Below are 18,067 nucleotides of genomic sequence, written 5' to 3'. Positions count from 1 at the left end.
ACATCTCTTCTCAAATGCTCTTAGTAAGATTTGTCTTTCATACTCCCACCTCTCTTCAGACTACCCCTCCTCATGCCTTGCCTTTTAATCTCCCGCTTACTCCCCATCTTCCCAACACTCACTCAGGCTCATTTCCTGGCTGGGCCTCATTGAGAGGTTGTGTCATATTGTGTACTTGTACGTGTGCAAGTCTGTGTGTCCATGTGTGTTTGTGTGCATCTTAGTTTGTGTTAAATCCTCCTCTTCTGCCTTTGTGTAAACAGCGTCTCATATTTGAAAGCTTCTTCCAGCCGCGGATTCCTTTCTTATCGCAAAACTGAGCCTTTTAACACCACGTCGCCATTCTGCTTCTATAATAACAAAGCCCACTCTTTCATTCGCTGCCCGTCTTTCTCTTCTTTCATCTCCTTTTTCTTTTCTTTTGTTAAACCTCTCCCTCCCTGCTTTTAATGTCCAGTTAAAACACTGGACACATGATTTGAACTCCAGAATAACATTGAGTGATTCAAGGCAAGGGAAGGGGACTAAAAAGTTGCCAAATTGAAATGTATTGATTGAATTGATGTTTTCTATTTTTCCATTAAATGGGAGGATAGCTTTTATCAGCTATGTCTCTTTTTTGTTATATATACACACACACACACACACACACACACACACACACACAATGTAAAACAAATGAATCATTATATTATATACTTTATAATCCCTGAGGGGGAAATTGTGGTTCCACCGGAAGCGCTCCCTCAGCGAGTTGAGCGCCTTATTCAAGGCCACATTGGCAGGTACTTTGGTTCGCATCAGGACTTGAACTGGCGACCCGGAACTGGCTCCTGTAGATATTAAAGGAAACAGAATTGGAGTCCAAATGTTTATTGTATCTACATTAATTGTTATTGTTTGGCTGTGTCCTGGCAGCCAACTGACGTGTGTACACAATGACAACAACATAAGCTACTGTGTAACCACATCATATACAGTATGTTGGCTTGCATGTTGGCCTATAGTGGCTTGTTAACACATCCAGCCATTCATCGGGCATTTCATAGATATGTAGTTATGTGTGGCCAATTATTGGCTTCTGAAGGAGTTTTTTGCCTCTTTGGCTGCTAATGCAACAAATACATTCACCAAAGTTACTGTGTGTGTGTGTGTGTGTGTGTGTGTGTGTGTGTCTGCTGTTTGATGCTGAGGAGCTTAAGGCTAAACAGCAAGTTGATCAGAGCTTTTAAGTAAAAACATTATCCAAAAGAGCTTTTTTCCAGCAGTGAAACCAAAAATTAGAGTTGAAAGACTCTTAGATTCTGTGGAGAGTTGAAAAAAAATGTCTAGTTGGTGGTTATTTTTCATTCTGTTTGATGAAGCTAAGTCTGACCATTCAAATGCTAGATGTTTTATGCTCAATAATAGCATGTTAACCTGCTAACCGCCTTCAGTCTCAGAAATGTCATTCGCTAATTTGCTGGTGGCATTTCCACCCATTTGCATTTTTTTGTGTTTTAAAAACCAACTGGTCTTCAGATGTGTTTTATTATGTTGCTTCTTGAGGTGTCAGGCAAAACATAAGCAGGAAGATTTAGTCATTCTCTCTTGAGTTATCCTTAAAAATCCTCAACTGCCCCAAAGGACGTTGAGTTTATATTATTCACAAAATCCTGAGGAAGTGATTAGTGAAATGAGATTGCCAATAAATTAAAAAAAGCTGTATTATATATATATATATATATATATATATTAATTTATGTATTTTAATTTAATCAGCAGGAAATACTTTCAAACCATTTTGTAGTTATATAATTGAAAAACTAAGATAGAAAATGTATGATAGATGTGGTAGCCTTTTAAACTGCGTTTTGTCACTTGGCAAAGAAGTAGAACTTATCCTCTGCCCCTCAGTTCTTTTATTAACCAACTGTTTGTGTTTCTTTAAACTAATTTTAATAAGCACACCCCTTAGGACTGTGTATGATTCAGTGACCCAGAATGGCTGAGGCACAGCTCTGGAGGAAATATTTGAGAGGAAAAGCTGAGGGGAGTATCTCAGTCACTTAAACTGCTACTGCGTTTGTCAGAGAGCAGCTGTCCCCCCAGGCTTGAATATTTGTCTGTTTATGTAAAAGATACACAGACCAAAACTGTCCAATTCTAATATTCCTCTACTTCCAGCTTTAGGTATAATATGTTAAATTAGCCACGAGAGACTGACTCCATTTGTGTCTCCCTCTCACACATAGAGCAGATGTTACTCCCTTTAATATTTTTATGACTCCTGAGGATTCAAATAAAGTTGTGAAATTCCCAATATTTACATGGTAGCCATTTTGCCCTATAGGCTAACGCTCAGGCTTGGCGGCTGATATTTTGTTATGTCTGCTGTGTCACAGATGTGAGTTATATTCAAGTAATCTGACCAATAGTTAACATATGTTTTCACTTTTTCTGAATAAAGTGATGTTGGTACTTGCAATTTATTAAAGCTGAAAACAATCATAGCTTATTGCCAACACTAGAATGCTGAAGCTCAATAATTTACTCCTAGATTACGTTGGGTTAACTAACTTAGATAGATGGATAGATAGATACCTTATTGATCCCATGGGAAATTCAAGTACTTACAAACTAACAATGCCAGCTAGGAGTCCATGCCTTTACAACATATTGCATATAAGGGAAAATAGCTTTCTGTCAACTTCTAGCTAACCTAGCTAATTGAATAATGTGTTCAGTGGCTGAATGCCAATGTTAGCTGTTGTTTGACTATAGTTTACACCTATAAGTTATCTAGTATACATGACATCGGAGGAAAATGCCTGTTGGGAAATATAGTGTGGTAGCCTTGTGATATGCAGAGTTCAAGCTAGTTAGAGAGGGATCGCAGGATAACAATATGCCTGCTTTTGTTCTCAGACAGTCATGAGGAGGACAAGCTGGGGGAGGAAGGAGAGAAAACAGTATACGTGATAATTGGGTGTTGACAAGAAACTAACAAAAATGGAAAATTCACCAGATAATGTGGAGGAGCGAGGGGCAGCGGATGGAGGGTGGGATGTGTAGATTGAAGCTCAAGTGAGGCAAAAATTGTTAGGAGAAAAATGGGACCGAGCCTGAAGACGGATGACAGTGAGAGGAGACAGGAGAGAACGCTTCACAGACCCCTTTATTAAATGAAGAGGCCCTCTCCTTTCAGTCACTGTGACCTCTGTGTTATAGCTCTGGACACACTTGCACTCACACACTTGCTTGGAGTGTGTGCTCCATTAGCAGAGAACCTCACTGCTCCCAACTGAAAATCTTATAGCGTCTGTAAGTCTCTCACATATCCCCTCATCTCTTTCCTCCATCCCCCTCATTTTTTTCCAATCTCTCCTCCCATTTTTGTAAGATTGGATGTGGTATGTTATGATAGGACTGGGGGAGGCCCCTATGACAGACAGGATAGTGTGAGTCCTTTTGCTTATTTTGCTGTGAAAGTGCTCTTGAAAGTGAAACCAAGTGTATACCCTAAAACAGGTTAAATTTCAAAATAATATATTTGGGTCACACAATATTTTGATCAATCGACAGAGATCCTGATGATTATTGCATAAAGAGCCCAGTCATTTTGCACATTAAACTGAGAAAGAGAAGAAAGGCATCTTGCTTTTTTTGACATAAACATTTTCCTACAGTGCAGAACATTAGGAAGATTATGTTTCTTTTAAAATTGCGAATGAAGGTTAAACTTTACTCTCTTCCTTTGGATTGAGGTTGTAGTCTTTAGAGAGAGAAACATGTCTGCATGACTCATTTGCTTTGACCTTTTATCTATGTGTGGTCATCATATGACAGATGGTGAACACAGACAGGGAATATTAGTTGAAAGAGAGGCAAGGGTTCAGATGCAATAAAATCAACACTGTTCCTCTTTTTCATACATGCAAAATATTAACTTCTACATGTTATTTGCCCTAAAGCAAGAACATAATATTTGAGTAAAAGAGCAGTTTTGTATTTGAAAAATTATAGATTTTTCAGATACATTCTCTGACCAGTTCTCAGAAGAATAAGGTATTCGATTGTGTTGCTTTTTTACAAATTTGAATGAAATATGGCATAAGGCCCTGTCAAAGAAACAGCAAAACACTACAGCAGGAGTGAGACTAGGAATTATTTTTAAATCGCTTGTGTTAATTCTTGTGCCCAATAACACAAATGAAGCCATCAAGTTCATACTGAAGAGAACCCTTTTGTAAGATATGGTAGCTTGATGCTAGCAAGGTGCTAGCTTGACAAGTAGCTCAGCATGTTGACAGTCTGATAGAATCGAGAAGTATGTTTTTCTTTCTCTACTTCTAACATTGACGGTGAATTGTTTTATGAATTATTCAAGTTCTGACCTGAGGTTCACGAAAGCATTTGAGTAAACAGACGCATAAAATCCCTGTATGCTGTTTCGCTCCTAAAAGTTTAACTCACCATGCCAAGATTTATTCAGCAATGAGATCGTTTATGCCCTTTGACCAAGACCTTAGCTGTGGGGAGCTGTGGTGAGAGTGGAATACTGTTTTTACAAAGTTTGAAATGACTTTTTGTGTGACTTTTCCAAACTAAAACCGCAAAATTTGAAGTAGGAAAAAATGAAACATCGCAATTATCTTTTATGTCTAATAAGGAACCATCAAGGTAATATTTAAGACCTCTCTTGCAAGTTGCAAGATTTTATCTTAATGCAGCGTATAAAATCTAAAGACAACAGTTTTAGTTGTCAAGTTGAGTTCAAGTTAGTCCAGCTTACTGCCTTTTAGATGTTTAAAGGTTTTTTTAATTGTCTCATCTCACAAACCAAAAAAAATTTAAGGAGTAATGCCTTCATTCACAAGTGTTCTTTCTATTACAAGATGTATTACTTTGCAACAGTTTGGGCAGCAGTTTGGCTAGAACTAGAAGAATGCTACAGTCTTCCCTTTTCTTAAAATTATTTCGTTTTTTAAGTGATTATTTTAACAGTCCTCATTGAAGAGAGAACGGTAGAGTCAGAATCTGGGAACATAGAGTGAGAAATGACAGATGCCTGCTCAGTTGAACCTGTACCGCCTACACAGAGAACTCTGTGCATGGGGCAGACACAGTGCATTGGGGGCGGCTATAGCTCAGTCTGTCAAATTTCAACTGGAAGGTTGGGGATACGATCCCAAGCTCCTGCAGAGACATGTCCAACTGTCATTGGGCAAGACACTGAACCCCAAATTACTGCACGGCAAGTGGCATATGAATGTGAATGGAACAAATTACCATACTTAGTGTGTGACGTGTGCAAAGTCAGAAGAGTAGAATAGTGCTATACAACTTTTTATTTACCATTTAAAACATAACCACAGAGTGTCTGTCGCCCTTAAATTATTCATTTTTATAAGAATTATTACAGATTTTGTCTGGGGAATTTTCTGAGCTGCAGTAAGTACAGGACTTACATAATAGGAAAGGTTTTTTTCTGCAGGAACTACAACTTTGTTGAAGTAGATCCAAAACTCTTGTGAACTATATTATACACTGTAGATACAAAAAAACCCTCAGAACAGTCCCTACAGAGAACAGCACTATTAACTAATGCCGTATAAATTCACAGAAGAACGTCAGAGTGATGAACACAACATTGACATCAAACCTAAAAAGTAATCTGCTCTCTGTGTCCACAGAACACCTTTGATGCCTCTGTTACATAAAACATAAAAAATGCAATAACACAGAAACATGAAGGAGTGGTGTTCTGTTAGACTCAATAAGGTGCCCGTCTCATCTAATCATGTGTGTTTGTTGTATTATGGATGGACCCCCTGCTGTGAGCCCAGCTCACTTGCAGCAGTCTTCTCCTCCAGTCATCTTCTTTTTCCACTCATGCCTTTCTTCTTTGTTAAAGAGCGCTCCCACATGAGTCTTTCTGGCTCTGAGGCATGATCCTTACTCTGCCATTTTTTTCCCTTTTTGTTGTACTCCATATCCTGTCCTTATTATCACTAACAGGCTCTTGGGAATTATGTGATTTTTTCAGTCTCCTGAGAAATTTCTTGCTTTTTTTTTTTTGACTGTGTGTGTGTGTCAATTTAGGGTATTGAAGTAAGAGTGTCAGGTACCATGTTTGTATAATTGGCTACAAACAGAATAATAATAACCTATCTGCTGTTTTTTTGGCAGAAGTTTTTGCACTCCCTGCACAAGAATCACGAAGAGCGTGTGTTGTGTGTGAGAGAGAACTGGTTTGTTGAAACATCAAGCAAAACAGTACTTCTATTTTGATCCTTATATCGTTGTGCTTTCTCTTTCCTCCTTGTCTTCATCCTCACCTTTGTTTTTTACTTCCTCCTCTTAGCACACCCTCCTCTTCCAATTTCCTAGTTGAACCTCTCCATTCTGACTCAAGAGCTCTCAAAGAGAAGAACCAAGTGTCGGAGGATATGTCTAGGCAGGATAATGGATAATAAGCATGAGAGCAGACGGGGTGAGGTGCAGTTTCTGTATTTATCTCCATTTCTATTACCTCTGACCCAACATGCCTGCATTATGCCACATCCATCCTGGGTCAACAATTGACGTCTGCTAAGAGGCAGGGCTGGACTGACATGAAGTGGTACTGAAGATCGCCCACACGCTCTGTTTTCCTCTCAGCAGTACTCTCACTTTCACAGGGTAATTAACAATAATTACCCTACTGGCTCTGCCAAATGGCCATTTGCTTTGCAGCAACACACACGCAAACACAGACACGCAAGGCCACTACACAATGAGAAGCGTTAACCAGTTCAGATGTGGCTGAACATCTGCATTGCTAGGCAGTATTACCGTCAATGTCATATGTTATTGGGTAGACATATTCATATATGCTTGCATCAAGCAACAGTACTTCTATTTTGATCCTTGTCAGTTGAATTTTGCCCCAAGATAAACAGATGATCAGCAACCTTGTTTTGGAATTTTGAGAATTCACTTTCAATATATAAAATGCCATCATTCAAACAAGGCAGTGCAGGAATTCCGACTGAAACAGACACTGCTCGGCTGGCTCAGCTGTAGTATATACAGGCAGGATTTTAAACCTATTCCATTCCATTATTTGTTTTCTCTCGCTTGGCTTGCAAAAGTTTTTGCTCTCCAGCTAAAGGCAAGCCAGGGAACAACTCCAATGCTGTCAAAAAGAGATCAACAGTTGATAGTTTCACATCAGAAAACATTTTCCTAACAAGTTTCTGCTCTTATAGTGAGTTTCATGTGTTTTTTCATTACAACTTCTTGTCCTTGTTGGATATAATAACACCATTCATAGGGGCGCTGACAGTTAATCAAAGTATGTTTTCAAGATGTGGCTACCTGTGATCGACAAGATGCTACCACAGTAACTTCATTTAGTTAACCCAAAATTGGTCACATCTTCAGGGGGAAAAACAGATGGAAACATCCAAAATGCTATATTTGTGGCAGCGGTTGTTCAGAAATCAATCGGAGACCTTCTGATGGTCATTTCCACTTCTTGCATGTAGTTTATCATCTGACTACATGTGGAAGGAATTAATCAGGATGCACAGAGTCCAAGCCTAAACCCTGCGAAGACTCTGGCAAGAACTGTAAGCCATTCCTTATCACCCTAACCCTATTACCCTACAATGCCTTTGTGGCTGAAGTGAAGCAAATCCCTGCTCCCAATTCTTCTCTTTCCAAACCTTTGACATCTACTCTCTTATTCTGATTGGACAGCAGCCAGTAGCAAATATTTTTACACGACCAAAGTGAGGCTAAGCTACCATCACACTTTCAGTAAGAAAAAGAAGAGACAACCACCCTCAAACTTGTACTCCGTACATTTAAAAGACAAACACATGCTCAAGCAAATGCATGAATTAGAATGAGATGTTATCTGTGTGGGTGTGACGTGATGTAACACCACATGCACTGTATGTATGGGTAGGGAGTGTGTGCTTTTAACATGTGCAGCAGTGGAAACATCCAGAGAACAATGAGTAAATCTCTGCAGTATGTCCTGTCATCATCCCCTACCATGACACGACCACAACAGAGAGCACAAAGTGTCAGCTGGTTGCATCTTTACTATCTGATGTTTTTGTTCCACATGTCAGAAGAGTGCACACACAAACAAACAAGCCTCTTTGGTTTCCTGCTGCGTCTTCTTTTTTTTCTTCCACTATAGAAAAGAGAATCTTTTCTCGCAGCTTCAATAGCCGTGGCTCACGCTGCGGAGAGAAGTCTAAAGTTTGGCTGCATGCAAAATGTACAGATCAGACTCAATAAGTTATCATCTTTTTCTCCTCATGTCGACTTTGCCAAATCTCCTTTCCTGCGTTTTTGTGTCCTCGTGTCCCCTACACTCCTATCCCTGTGTGCCTGGACTTAAAAGGCCAGCTTGAGGGATGACAACCGTCGCTCACTTCATAGGGCTGAGAGTCGGGGAAGATCAGGAATGGAGCGAGATGAAAGCAGAAATTGCAGATGAGGTAGAGCAGGAAGAGAGTAGTTTTAAAGATTTATAAAGGATTGACAGCATCGGTGTCAGTCAAGAAAAGCAGAATAACACCTGAATGTTATTTTTTTTTTCTTCACACCTGCACATGAGCACCTCCATCTGAAATAAGAAAAATATCTGATCCATTGGCGGAGAGGCTTGAATCGTTACTCAAGAGTTCATTTGAGAGGCGAATGGGATTTTAATGAGGAAGATTACATTTAATCCTTCATAAGGTCCTTGAATCCTTCAAAAGTTTGATGGCAATAAATACAGGTTCATTGGGTTGCTGTTAATACATGCGCGTGTTCTTTTTTTTTTTTTTTTTTTTTTTTTTTTAGAAATGTGAATTAACAAATATTTTGAGTTTGTTAAAAATGTGCTCAAAGGAGGCATTCTGATTAACCTCAGCTCGCTCTCTCTCTCTCTCTCGCAGTGATGCCAGAATTACTGAAGGAAATTAAACAAGTTTATTAAAACCTGCACAGATATTAATAACATCTGGCATTTGCTCTTAGGAACTGTTTTTAATATCTGTTTACTCCGAGGTAACACTCGGGTAACACTTAGATGAGCTTTGAATGCTGCACAGCTTTCAGCTACGCAAAGCGGCTACATCTTCTACTAACAGAATGAGCCAAAGACCAGTTAGTGTGTTTGTTTATTAACCGCTTTGAAGGGACTACATTATGGGCTAACAGTATCCTGAGTGGCCCCAGAAAGCTGCTCATAACATATTATCAAAATTCATTCTACCTAATTCAAATTGCATAAAGTTACCTACTGAAGCCCTGAGTGGACTTGCATCCATACAGCCTATATTACTTCCTGTGATAACAAGTAATTATCGGTGGTTATTCATGTTGTTATTTTGAAATAACAACCCTGTTTTTTTTTTTGTTGTAAAAAACAGCCAGGCGTGTTGGCTTTTTTTGATCGAGGACTGGTTTTGGTTTTAGTTTTTGTATAACAACTGAGGTCGTATTAGGCTACACCATGTCAAGTTTGAGCTATACATCAATCTCTGATGATATAATGACGAAATCCATGTATGAGTCTGGGAATCATGGTCAACATTACAGGAATTATGATGTAACAAACTGCATCACTCACAATCTAATTAGAAACTTCCGAATCAAAGTGTGTTCAAGACCAAAAACAAAGTAAGATCATTTACAATGCCTATTATGGATCATCTCTGATGCATTCCAGCAAGTTGTCAGATTGCCTTCAACGGGAGACGGGCTGTCATGTCTTTACAGACTGTTTTCACAGAATACACCAAAGCCTGCTAATATGTGGTTGGCCTGTACTTATCAGCCAATAAACAGGAACCAGAACACTTGCAACTCTGAAATTCCTTCCCCTTAGTACAGATTATTAATTCTCATGAAGCGATTCACAGAACCCCCCTACTAGTGGCACAAATAAATTGCTTTGAAGGATTTGTTGACGACTAGAAAAATCTGGGATTTGTTCTTAAGACCAGTCTGATGGTTTTTATTTGGTACACAGCTGTCATGGTTAAGGTAGAATAAGTTACCACAGTGTCCACACGAGTGGTGAAAGTGAGAGTGTGTGTTTGTTTGTGTGTGTGTGTGTGTGTGTGTGTGTGTGTGTGTGTGTGTGTGCCAGAGACCGCCTTCTCATGCTGCTCCTAATCCTTCTCAGATTGAGGTCAGTTGGGCTGCTGGAGGATCTTTGTGTGTTTACAACCTCAGCCTGACCTCTCGCTGAGATTGGCTAAAGATTCCAGTGTAGGGATCTGATTCGTCTGGAGTACTTTACTGTCGAAACCAGATTGTTCAACATCTTTATAAGAAGTGGGCTGACTGACGGGATGTACAGTCCCCTGTTTTTGCAAACTTTTTCCCCTCCAGGAGTTCCACTAAGGGGAATGGGAGTTAATTTCACAATTGGGTTTGTGATAATGGGGTTTGTGGTTGTTATAGTAACTCCCTGCTGTTCTCAAAGGCCTGAGCATCGTGTGGGAGGGTTACTATGGCAATGTCAGGTTGTAGCGTAGGTGTGTTGTTGTGGTAACCGTATGTGTGTGCGATGCTGTCGTTCACTCACTGTTGACTAGAGAGTCAGAGCGAGAGGACTCGGCAACAGCAGGTCCTCGAGGGAGCAGAATCAGACTTTTATGATGCTCTTGTTTTTTTCCTTCTTACACACAGCGATATAATCCCTTCAACATAGGCCCTGGTGATATGGTTAATATATTAATTGCATTTGCTTTGATGCAGATGCGACAATAGAATATAAGAGTGTATTATTGTAAAAGAATGTTGAGCCTAAGCCTGTTATAAATAAAGAATCTGAATAAAAGCACCAATACAGGCCTACTCAGATTCCCATGTTAGTCATTTCATAACACAACAAACAAACAAATATATCAGAATGTTTTTTTTTTATTGCTGCCCATGACTACCAATTGCCTCTCTTGCTGCCAGGCTGTTTATCAAGCACTCAAAGTAATGGGGGAAGCAGATCAGAGGGCATATTCACTCAGACCTCGTCAGTATTTCCAAGATTGTTTCCATCTCTGGCAGGAAACTCACGCATCTCTAGATTGCGGTGTGTCATTAGTGTGAAAACAACTGTGACTGTTTTTTTGGGTTTTTTTGACCCACCTGATTACTCACTTTCTATCGCTGCCACTCTCTGAGTGTCTTGTTAAACTCCGCTAACCATATGTCAAGCCTCCTCTCCTGCCTCCTCTATCGTTTTTCTCTGATCTCCTTTCCTTTGTTCCCCCCCGTTTGTTTCATTAGTCGTGTCTGTTTCTTTGTTCTCGCAATCCCCCATCTCTCAATTTTACTCATGTTGTTATACACACATACACGCATGCACACACGCGCGTGCACACACACACGCGCACACACACACAGCCTTGTGTTCTGTGCACTTGGGACTGTATGTACTCGGGATGCATCAAATGATTGAATTTTTCTCCTGCATCTACGTTCAGTCTTTGCAGGTGACTTGAGGAGACAAACAGACCTCAAACATGCTGATTTGTACTCTTCACAATGACAATCCCTTAAGAGGCTGAGTAGCCCAACGTCTTGACAAAGCACTCCACTAGCATAAACCCAAACAAAGCACTGCCATTTTCAGGCTTCTAAGATGGGCTCTCAGGCACCACATGGAAATGCAATAAAGCTTCTCCCTGCATTATTCGCTCAATTCATTTGATCCCAGCCTAGCTTAAATGCTTGACTGCTGTCCATTTTGAAAACTGACAGCTTTGAATATTCTCCATTTCTTCAGCATTGTATAAATATGTATGGGTGCATATGCACTTGTACACAATGCCTGTGTTTGTGTGTGTGTCCATATGCTTGCGGCCGAAACCAGTGAGGTAATGGATTGCATTAATGACAGGGAGAAAAACCGGATATAGCTTCCACATGCAGTAACACAGCCTCTATACTGGGACTGTTTTTTGAATTTGTAATGACCTCATGACCTTTATTCTTGAAGGTTGTTGATTAATAAATCCCTCAAGGAAGTCCTAATCACAGCTTGTTAAAGGACATTCTTTTAGTCCCTGCAATTTCTCGCAATTTAGCCAACCTTCTCAACATATAATCTTCCAAACCCCCTTCGGTCAGGAATATGGTCCAAAATATCTCCAGTATCTTTACTATCTTTGCAAGGCTGCATGATAGAGAAGGTCTCTAACCTTGTAGCCTTGCGGCAAAGTGTTTGTTTTATTTGTCATTTTTCTCACAGTGAATCCATGATGACGAGTTCAGCACAGGATGTCTTCTTGCAATAATTCATTATTTTTTTCTGTTTTAAGCTGTTTTGGGCTTGTCAAGATACCAGCATTTTAAAGTCCAACTCAGTAGAGCAAACCATGGCAACAGAAATGCAAGTATTAGGAACTCAATATTAGGTCATTTGTTGTTTCCCATCATCTAAAATTGTCTGCAAACACATGAACACTTTCTAATTTGGCAACGTGTCGAGCGTTCATTCCTCTCCTACCCACGTCTTATCTTGTTGAAAATACTCATACCTTCATTACTAATACTACTGTGGCATGATATCTTGAGCTGACTCTGTTGACCAATTAGAGCCCGTGTTCCTGACATCCGAACAACGGGTGGCTTTGTTACTCATGTGAAGCGCTGAAATCAAAGAGGCATTGTGCATTGAAACCGTAATCCACCCTGGTCTGGACTTAATGGTTTTACTTCCATGCAGCACTCAAACATTTAGAGTCAAACACAGATCAGATTTAGATTTTTAAGCAAAAATCAGGACTTTTTTGGTTGCAACAGTCCCCCTCCAAAAAGAAGCAGCTTAATCCTGAAAGGTCTTACGAACCTGTGTTTGTTACCTTAGTGGGTAGATATCACATTTATGCTTCATGTCAGTCTTTATTGTCCTCTTTTCTTAACTTACTCCTGTAACTCCACAGCCTTGTACGTATCCAAAAATACTTCTTAGCTCCTTTGTAAAGCTGTACATATTTATTTCCGTCTATGTGTGCTGTGTTTCCAGCCTCCTGTTTGAAATGATCACATCCTGCTGTCTCGGTTGCTTCCTTGCACTTGGATGTCCCCCTCTCTCATCTCTGCCGTTTTAAACCATCTGGCTTGAAGTCCGTCTTCTTCTGCTCTCATTTGTATCGTAAGACAGAGTCAGTGATGAATTTATCACGGCTCTTTTAACTGGCTGCCTGCATTTTTCGATTGCGCGACTTAAAGAAAATGTTTGAAAAGTTGGTCGGGATGGAGAGTGGCTTTGAGATCACAGTGTGCAGCTGCTGTGTTTGCTGAAGCAGACAATATGGCACATAATCAGTGTGAAAAGAAGGGCCCCCGAGGAGTCTCTGGAGGCTGTATGAGATTGAGAGAAAGCTATCAACACACGATGACATGTGAAAGTCATATATGGAGCCGGAAATAGAGGGCAGTCACCTCTGAACACAAAGCTTGGGAGTATTTACACCTTTTGCTCACACCAGGGACTAAATCCGATTATGAAGTGCTTGTGGCAGAATACCCGTTTATTTTCACTACATAATAGTTGGTGCAAACAAAGAGATTCAAATGTATTGCAGACATTTTTTTTAAGGTTTTACAATAAAAGCTTAACAAGCTTTTTATCTTCTGAAAAGCAGGGAGATAATGTAGAATTTAATGGACAAGATAACATTGTTTTTTTATGAAGAGTAATTCCTCTACATATCCTGTCTCGGAGTGTTAATTTCCTCTCTTCCTTTTCTTTCTTTTTTTGTTATTTTTTCTGCAGTCATTGCTGATTCGCTGACAGTAACAGCTCCAGCCCAGACTCTGTCCAAAGTGGAGGGCGACACGCTCCAGCTGACCTGTGAGGTGTCCCGGACCACATTGCAGCATACTCACTTATCTGTGGGCTGGTATCTGCGGTCCCCAGAGGACGCCGCCGCCCCACCGCAAGAGCTGGTCACCTTGTCGAGGGACTTTGTTCTGCGCTCAGGCGGACTGTACCGACAGAGGATGGCGGCAGGGGACCTAAGGCTGGATAAAACCAGTGCTACGAGCTACAGGCTAACCATTCACAAGCTGCAGCCTGTGGACCAGGGCCTGCTGTACTGCCAGGCCGCCGAGTGGATCCAGGACCCGGATGGAAGCTGGTTCGCAATGACACGCAAGCAGAGCGACAAGACTCAGCTACGAATTCAGCCCACAGGTGAGTGAAGAGAAAACCAGGGGAAATGTGTTGTCAACTATTAAAAGTGGGTAAGGTGTCTACGCTTAAGTCCTCCTCGTCTTGTTTGACAGACTACACACCCGCGTTTGGAGGCCGGATCCCTCTGATTGCTGATCAGTATCAGCCTCTAAGCTCATTAGCTCACTAAAAAGGGCTTAACTGAACCTCCACAGGCTCCCCGCTTTTTGTATGCGTGTCGGTGTGACAGGCAACATTACAAGCACATCCGAGGATAATATAAGCAGCTCCAAGCGGCGTGGGCGTTTGACACGGGAGCCTTATATGGTTCTCGCATGTACAATTTCCCAGGCAACAAGTAGCCCAGAGATCAGAAGACAGAAATGTGTTTTTCAATTACTTCCTTGCCAACAATTACGGCGTTCTTGTTTTTGCTCGAGCGCATTAGCGGGAAGAATCGTGCTGGTTCAGTGTGGTAGCCAACTCTGAAGGGGTGGATTGTCTAATGGGAGGGAGGAAGTGAGTTGGCAATTGAGGGTGGGAGGAAAGGGAGGGAGGATGACACAGAGTTGAAGAAGTAACAAGGGGTGCATGATGGAAGTATGTGGGAGAAACAAAAAAAAAAAAAAAGCATGACGGGCGTGTAGGCCTCGTAGCATAATGATCTAATAAGCTGTCAACCTCTTTGAGTTGATGAACCGGAAACAAAGACGGCTTTACGACTCCTCACCAGTGCTTATAACCTCCCACCCTGCTCGACCTCATCACCCGTCTCCACTAACATAAAGAATCTCTTTGTACTGGGTCGAAGAAATACCAAAGGAGATGGGTGATAAACTGCTTTGACATTAGCTCAATTACCGCGGCGGCGCGCAGTGGCGAACATCTCATGCCAGTAAATCATTTCAAATTGGAATCATTTGAATTCCTCCATTAAGCTTCAGATCCGCTCTGGACCGATGCAGCTTGATGGTGCCCCAGATAGCGCTTGGAGGATGAGAGGGAGATGAAGTCAGATGTAAAGCAAGCTTGTCAGATGAGTTGCTACAACTTTAGGGAGGCGACAAAAGGAGCAACGAGCTCCCCTCTAAGCGCCCTTTGTCACTCTCTCGTCCTCTCTGTAATCTATAATGGATGGAGGTGTTGTTGCGTGACAAAGAGAATACAGCAGAGTCTGGCTCTGGGTCTGCCAACTTTAGCACGAGTGTGAAGTCGAGGTGATTTATCCTCGCATGCTTGTTGCATAATGAGCGCACGCCGTGCTTCGCTCGAGGATGACTGTGCATTTCAGGTCGCACCTGTCCAGCTGTACTTTATGAAATCAAGAGAGGGGAAAAGTGGAGAGAGGAGGAACGAGCAGCTCCTCCGCTACACTCTGATTACAAAAGATGGAGTGGATCTCAAGACAGCAAGTCGCAAGCTAATCACCAGCCTCACAGAGAGGAGCAGCCAACAGAATGCTAATGCATCTCTCCGTCTTTGTTTTGTCTTTCTCACCTCCTCTGTTGTTCTCACATCACCGCTTCTTCTGCACTCTATTCTCAACGCTGCATCTTTCACTTCCGCCTTTCTCCTTCTGCTACTTGCTCTTTAAAAACGGTTTATTTTATGATGTCTCACATTCCGGATATGCGAGTCTGTTTCCAACACTCTGCTCCTCAACACTGTAATACTTGTTCTGGACGGAGCTCCACGCGGGGTGTCGCTCGAATCCAAGCGGGTCACATGCATGAATCGCTTCAAAATGCCATAACATGATGTCCTGCTGCTTTGATGTAGGTGGAGCCTCATCATTTGTGTGTCCTTTTATTGATTATGATGATTCTTTTTGTCGTTAATCGTCCTTGTGGGATTCATCTAATGTATACGATTAATTTAACGTCTGTTAATTAGGCCGCTAACTTGATGTAGTTTTTGATTTATCTGCTCATAAGTTTAAAGAATATTAATTCATCTTTCCGTCGATGAAATGTCCGTTCACTGATTTATGATTTGTAACGTTTCAGAATAGGTTTCACATGCTGAATAACTCTTCTTCATTATGTCTATCTAGTTTTGTTTGTGCATTCGTGAGTCTTCTTTACGGCTCGACAATGTCCTTCTACCTCCCACCATATTGTTCCCTGTGCATAACAAGCTCTATACCAACCTCTGCCTTTGAACTTTTCCACATGAGTGTGTCTCTCAGGAAGTCTGTTTAAAGTCTCTGTAATTACAGCTCGGGGCGACCATCCTACTCGGAGGCAAAGCATCCGTCTCTGATACACACTGTACTCATCATCTTGAAATGATTGCAGCAAATAAGAACTGAACACACAGAGTTAAACACGCATACAAACAATGGCACATGCGCAGCTGATGTGTCCTGGAAGGAGAGCTAACACTGGCAGTGTTTACTCTGTCTGTTCTCCGAGACTTTGCAGGAGGAGGAGAGAGCCTCCCTGTGTATCAGACTGCTGAAGAGAATGTTAATTAGATGTGCTTTTTATTGCAGAGGTGAAACCAAGGGTGGAAAGAGAGCAGAGCGCTCTGAAAGATCAGCATTTTACAGGAGCAAAGCCCTACGTGACCTCCAGCTTCTCTGCTTTCTGTTCTCTTGCTTCTTTTTCTCCACTCTAACTGATACTTTTTAATTGCCCTCATCCATTCTTGACCTCCTCAAAAGCCCACCTCGTCCCTTTACCTGCAGTATCTGAGCCATCTCCCTCTCTCTTTCTTTAAGCATTCAGGTTCAGCACCCCAGACTGTGGATATGAAGGAAACTCGGCATTTCAATTGCAGCCCTTATTTAGACTTCAGTCTTGTTTTAGACATCAGGAACAAGTTGTTTTTGGAATGTAACAAATTCCACCTTCTTGAAGAAATTGCTTCCAAACCTCCTCTCCTAAAATCTGCTGCTGTATCTCACTGTTGTGAGATGAAATACTTATCTTACAAAGCCCCAATGATTTGGAACATTCAAAAGAGGGTTTTCTTTTCTTGTTTCACATCACAGTGTTTTGTTCTCCTAAATATTCCTTTAACCTTGGCTCGTCTTTTGTCTCCCAGATCGAGATTTCAGCATCCAGGTGAGCACGGAGCGACGGTCCTTCACGGCCGGTGAGCCGCTGGAGCTTCGCTGCACCATTGAGGCCCAGAACGTCCCAGAGCGCTTCTTCTCGGTGTCGTGGGTCTTCAGCAGCTCACCGGTGGCCGTGGTGGGCCCCAGTGCCGTGCCAGTCCTGGGCCCAGAGTACATCGCCCGAGAGGCGGCCGGTCACATGACAGTGCGCAAAGAGAGCGCCAACGTACACCTGCTCAAGCTGCAGCATCTCCGCCCCGAGGACGCTGGCAAGTACATCTGCCGCGTGACGGAGCGGGAGAAGACGCCCACGGGAGACTTCATCGACCGCAGCAAGAGGTCCAGAAACGTCCAGATCACAGTCTCGCCGCTCAGTGAGTAATCATCTCTCGTCGAGGCCACTGGCTTATTTGTTCCGTCCTTAGTTGTCAATTACACTAAGAATGATGAGCTTTTCATAATAACAGCTTTATCTTCATGTAGGCAGGATGGGATGTCTGCTCTTCTGCAAACTCTCTCTCTGCCTTTCTGTTTCTTCAAGGTGGCCTTTAAGAGATAGCAGCAAATACTCTATTGTTAACTGTGAGTAAGGGGGGGATGGATAATGCCACTCTTAAACCTAATATATTTTGTGTTTGAGTGGACTGCGAAGGATTGGTAATGCAGCATTATGGTACTTCCCATTTCCTTGGCTTTAGCCAAGAGAGTCAGGTAGTGGAGGGGGGGGGGCAACACTAAAGCAGGATAATGGAGAGCTGAAGACTGGAGGAGGCTAACAGGCATGAAATTAAAGCGTGAATAGAGAAATGACGCAGAAGAAAGCGCCCAGCTCTCAGGGGTCCTCTAGT

The 18,067-nt window shown here is 41.8% G+C and overlaps 1 protein-coding gene across 3 annotated transcripts in view; it reads left to right on the top strand.

Moving 5' to 3' along the window:
- The window catches only part of igsf3 (immunoglobulin superfamily, member 3), a 70,118-nt gene that overhangs the window by 27,216 nt on the left and 24,835 nt on the right, over nt 1-18,067 (top strand). For all 3 annotated transcript variants that reach the window (XM_079358416.1, XM_079358414.1, XM_079358415.1), the window contains exons 4-5: nt 13,760-14,179; nt 17,207-17,593. In XM_079358416.1, the coding sequence (XP_079214542.1) occupies nt 13,760-14,179; nt 17,207-17,593 (807 nt within the window). The remainder of the gene's footprint in view (nt 1-13,759; nt 14,180-17,206; nt 17,594-18,067) is intronic.

Source organism: Symphodus melops (genome assembly GCF_947650265.1).
Source record: "Symphodus melops genome assembly, chromosome: 12".
Taxonomy (NCBI): domain Eukaryota; kingdom Metazoa; phylum Chordata; class Actinopteri; order Labriformes; family Labridae; genus Symphodus; species Symphodus melops.
The sequence above is the reverse complement of the archived record's forward strand: the minus strand, read 5'-3'. Positions and strand labels throughout refer to the sequence as shown.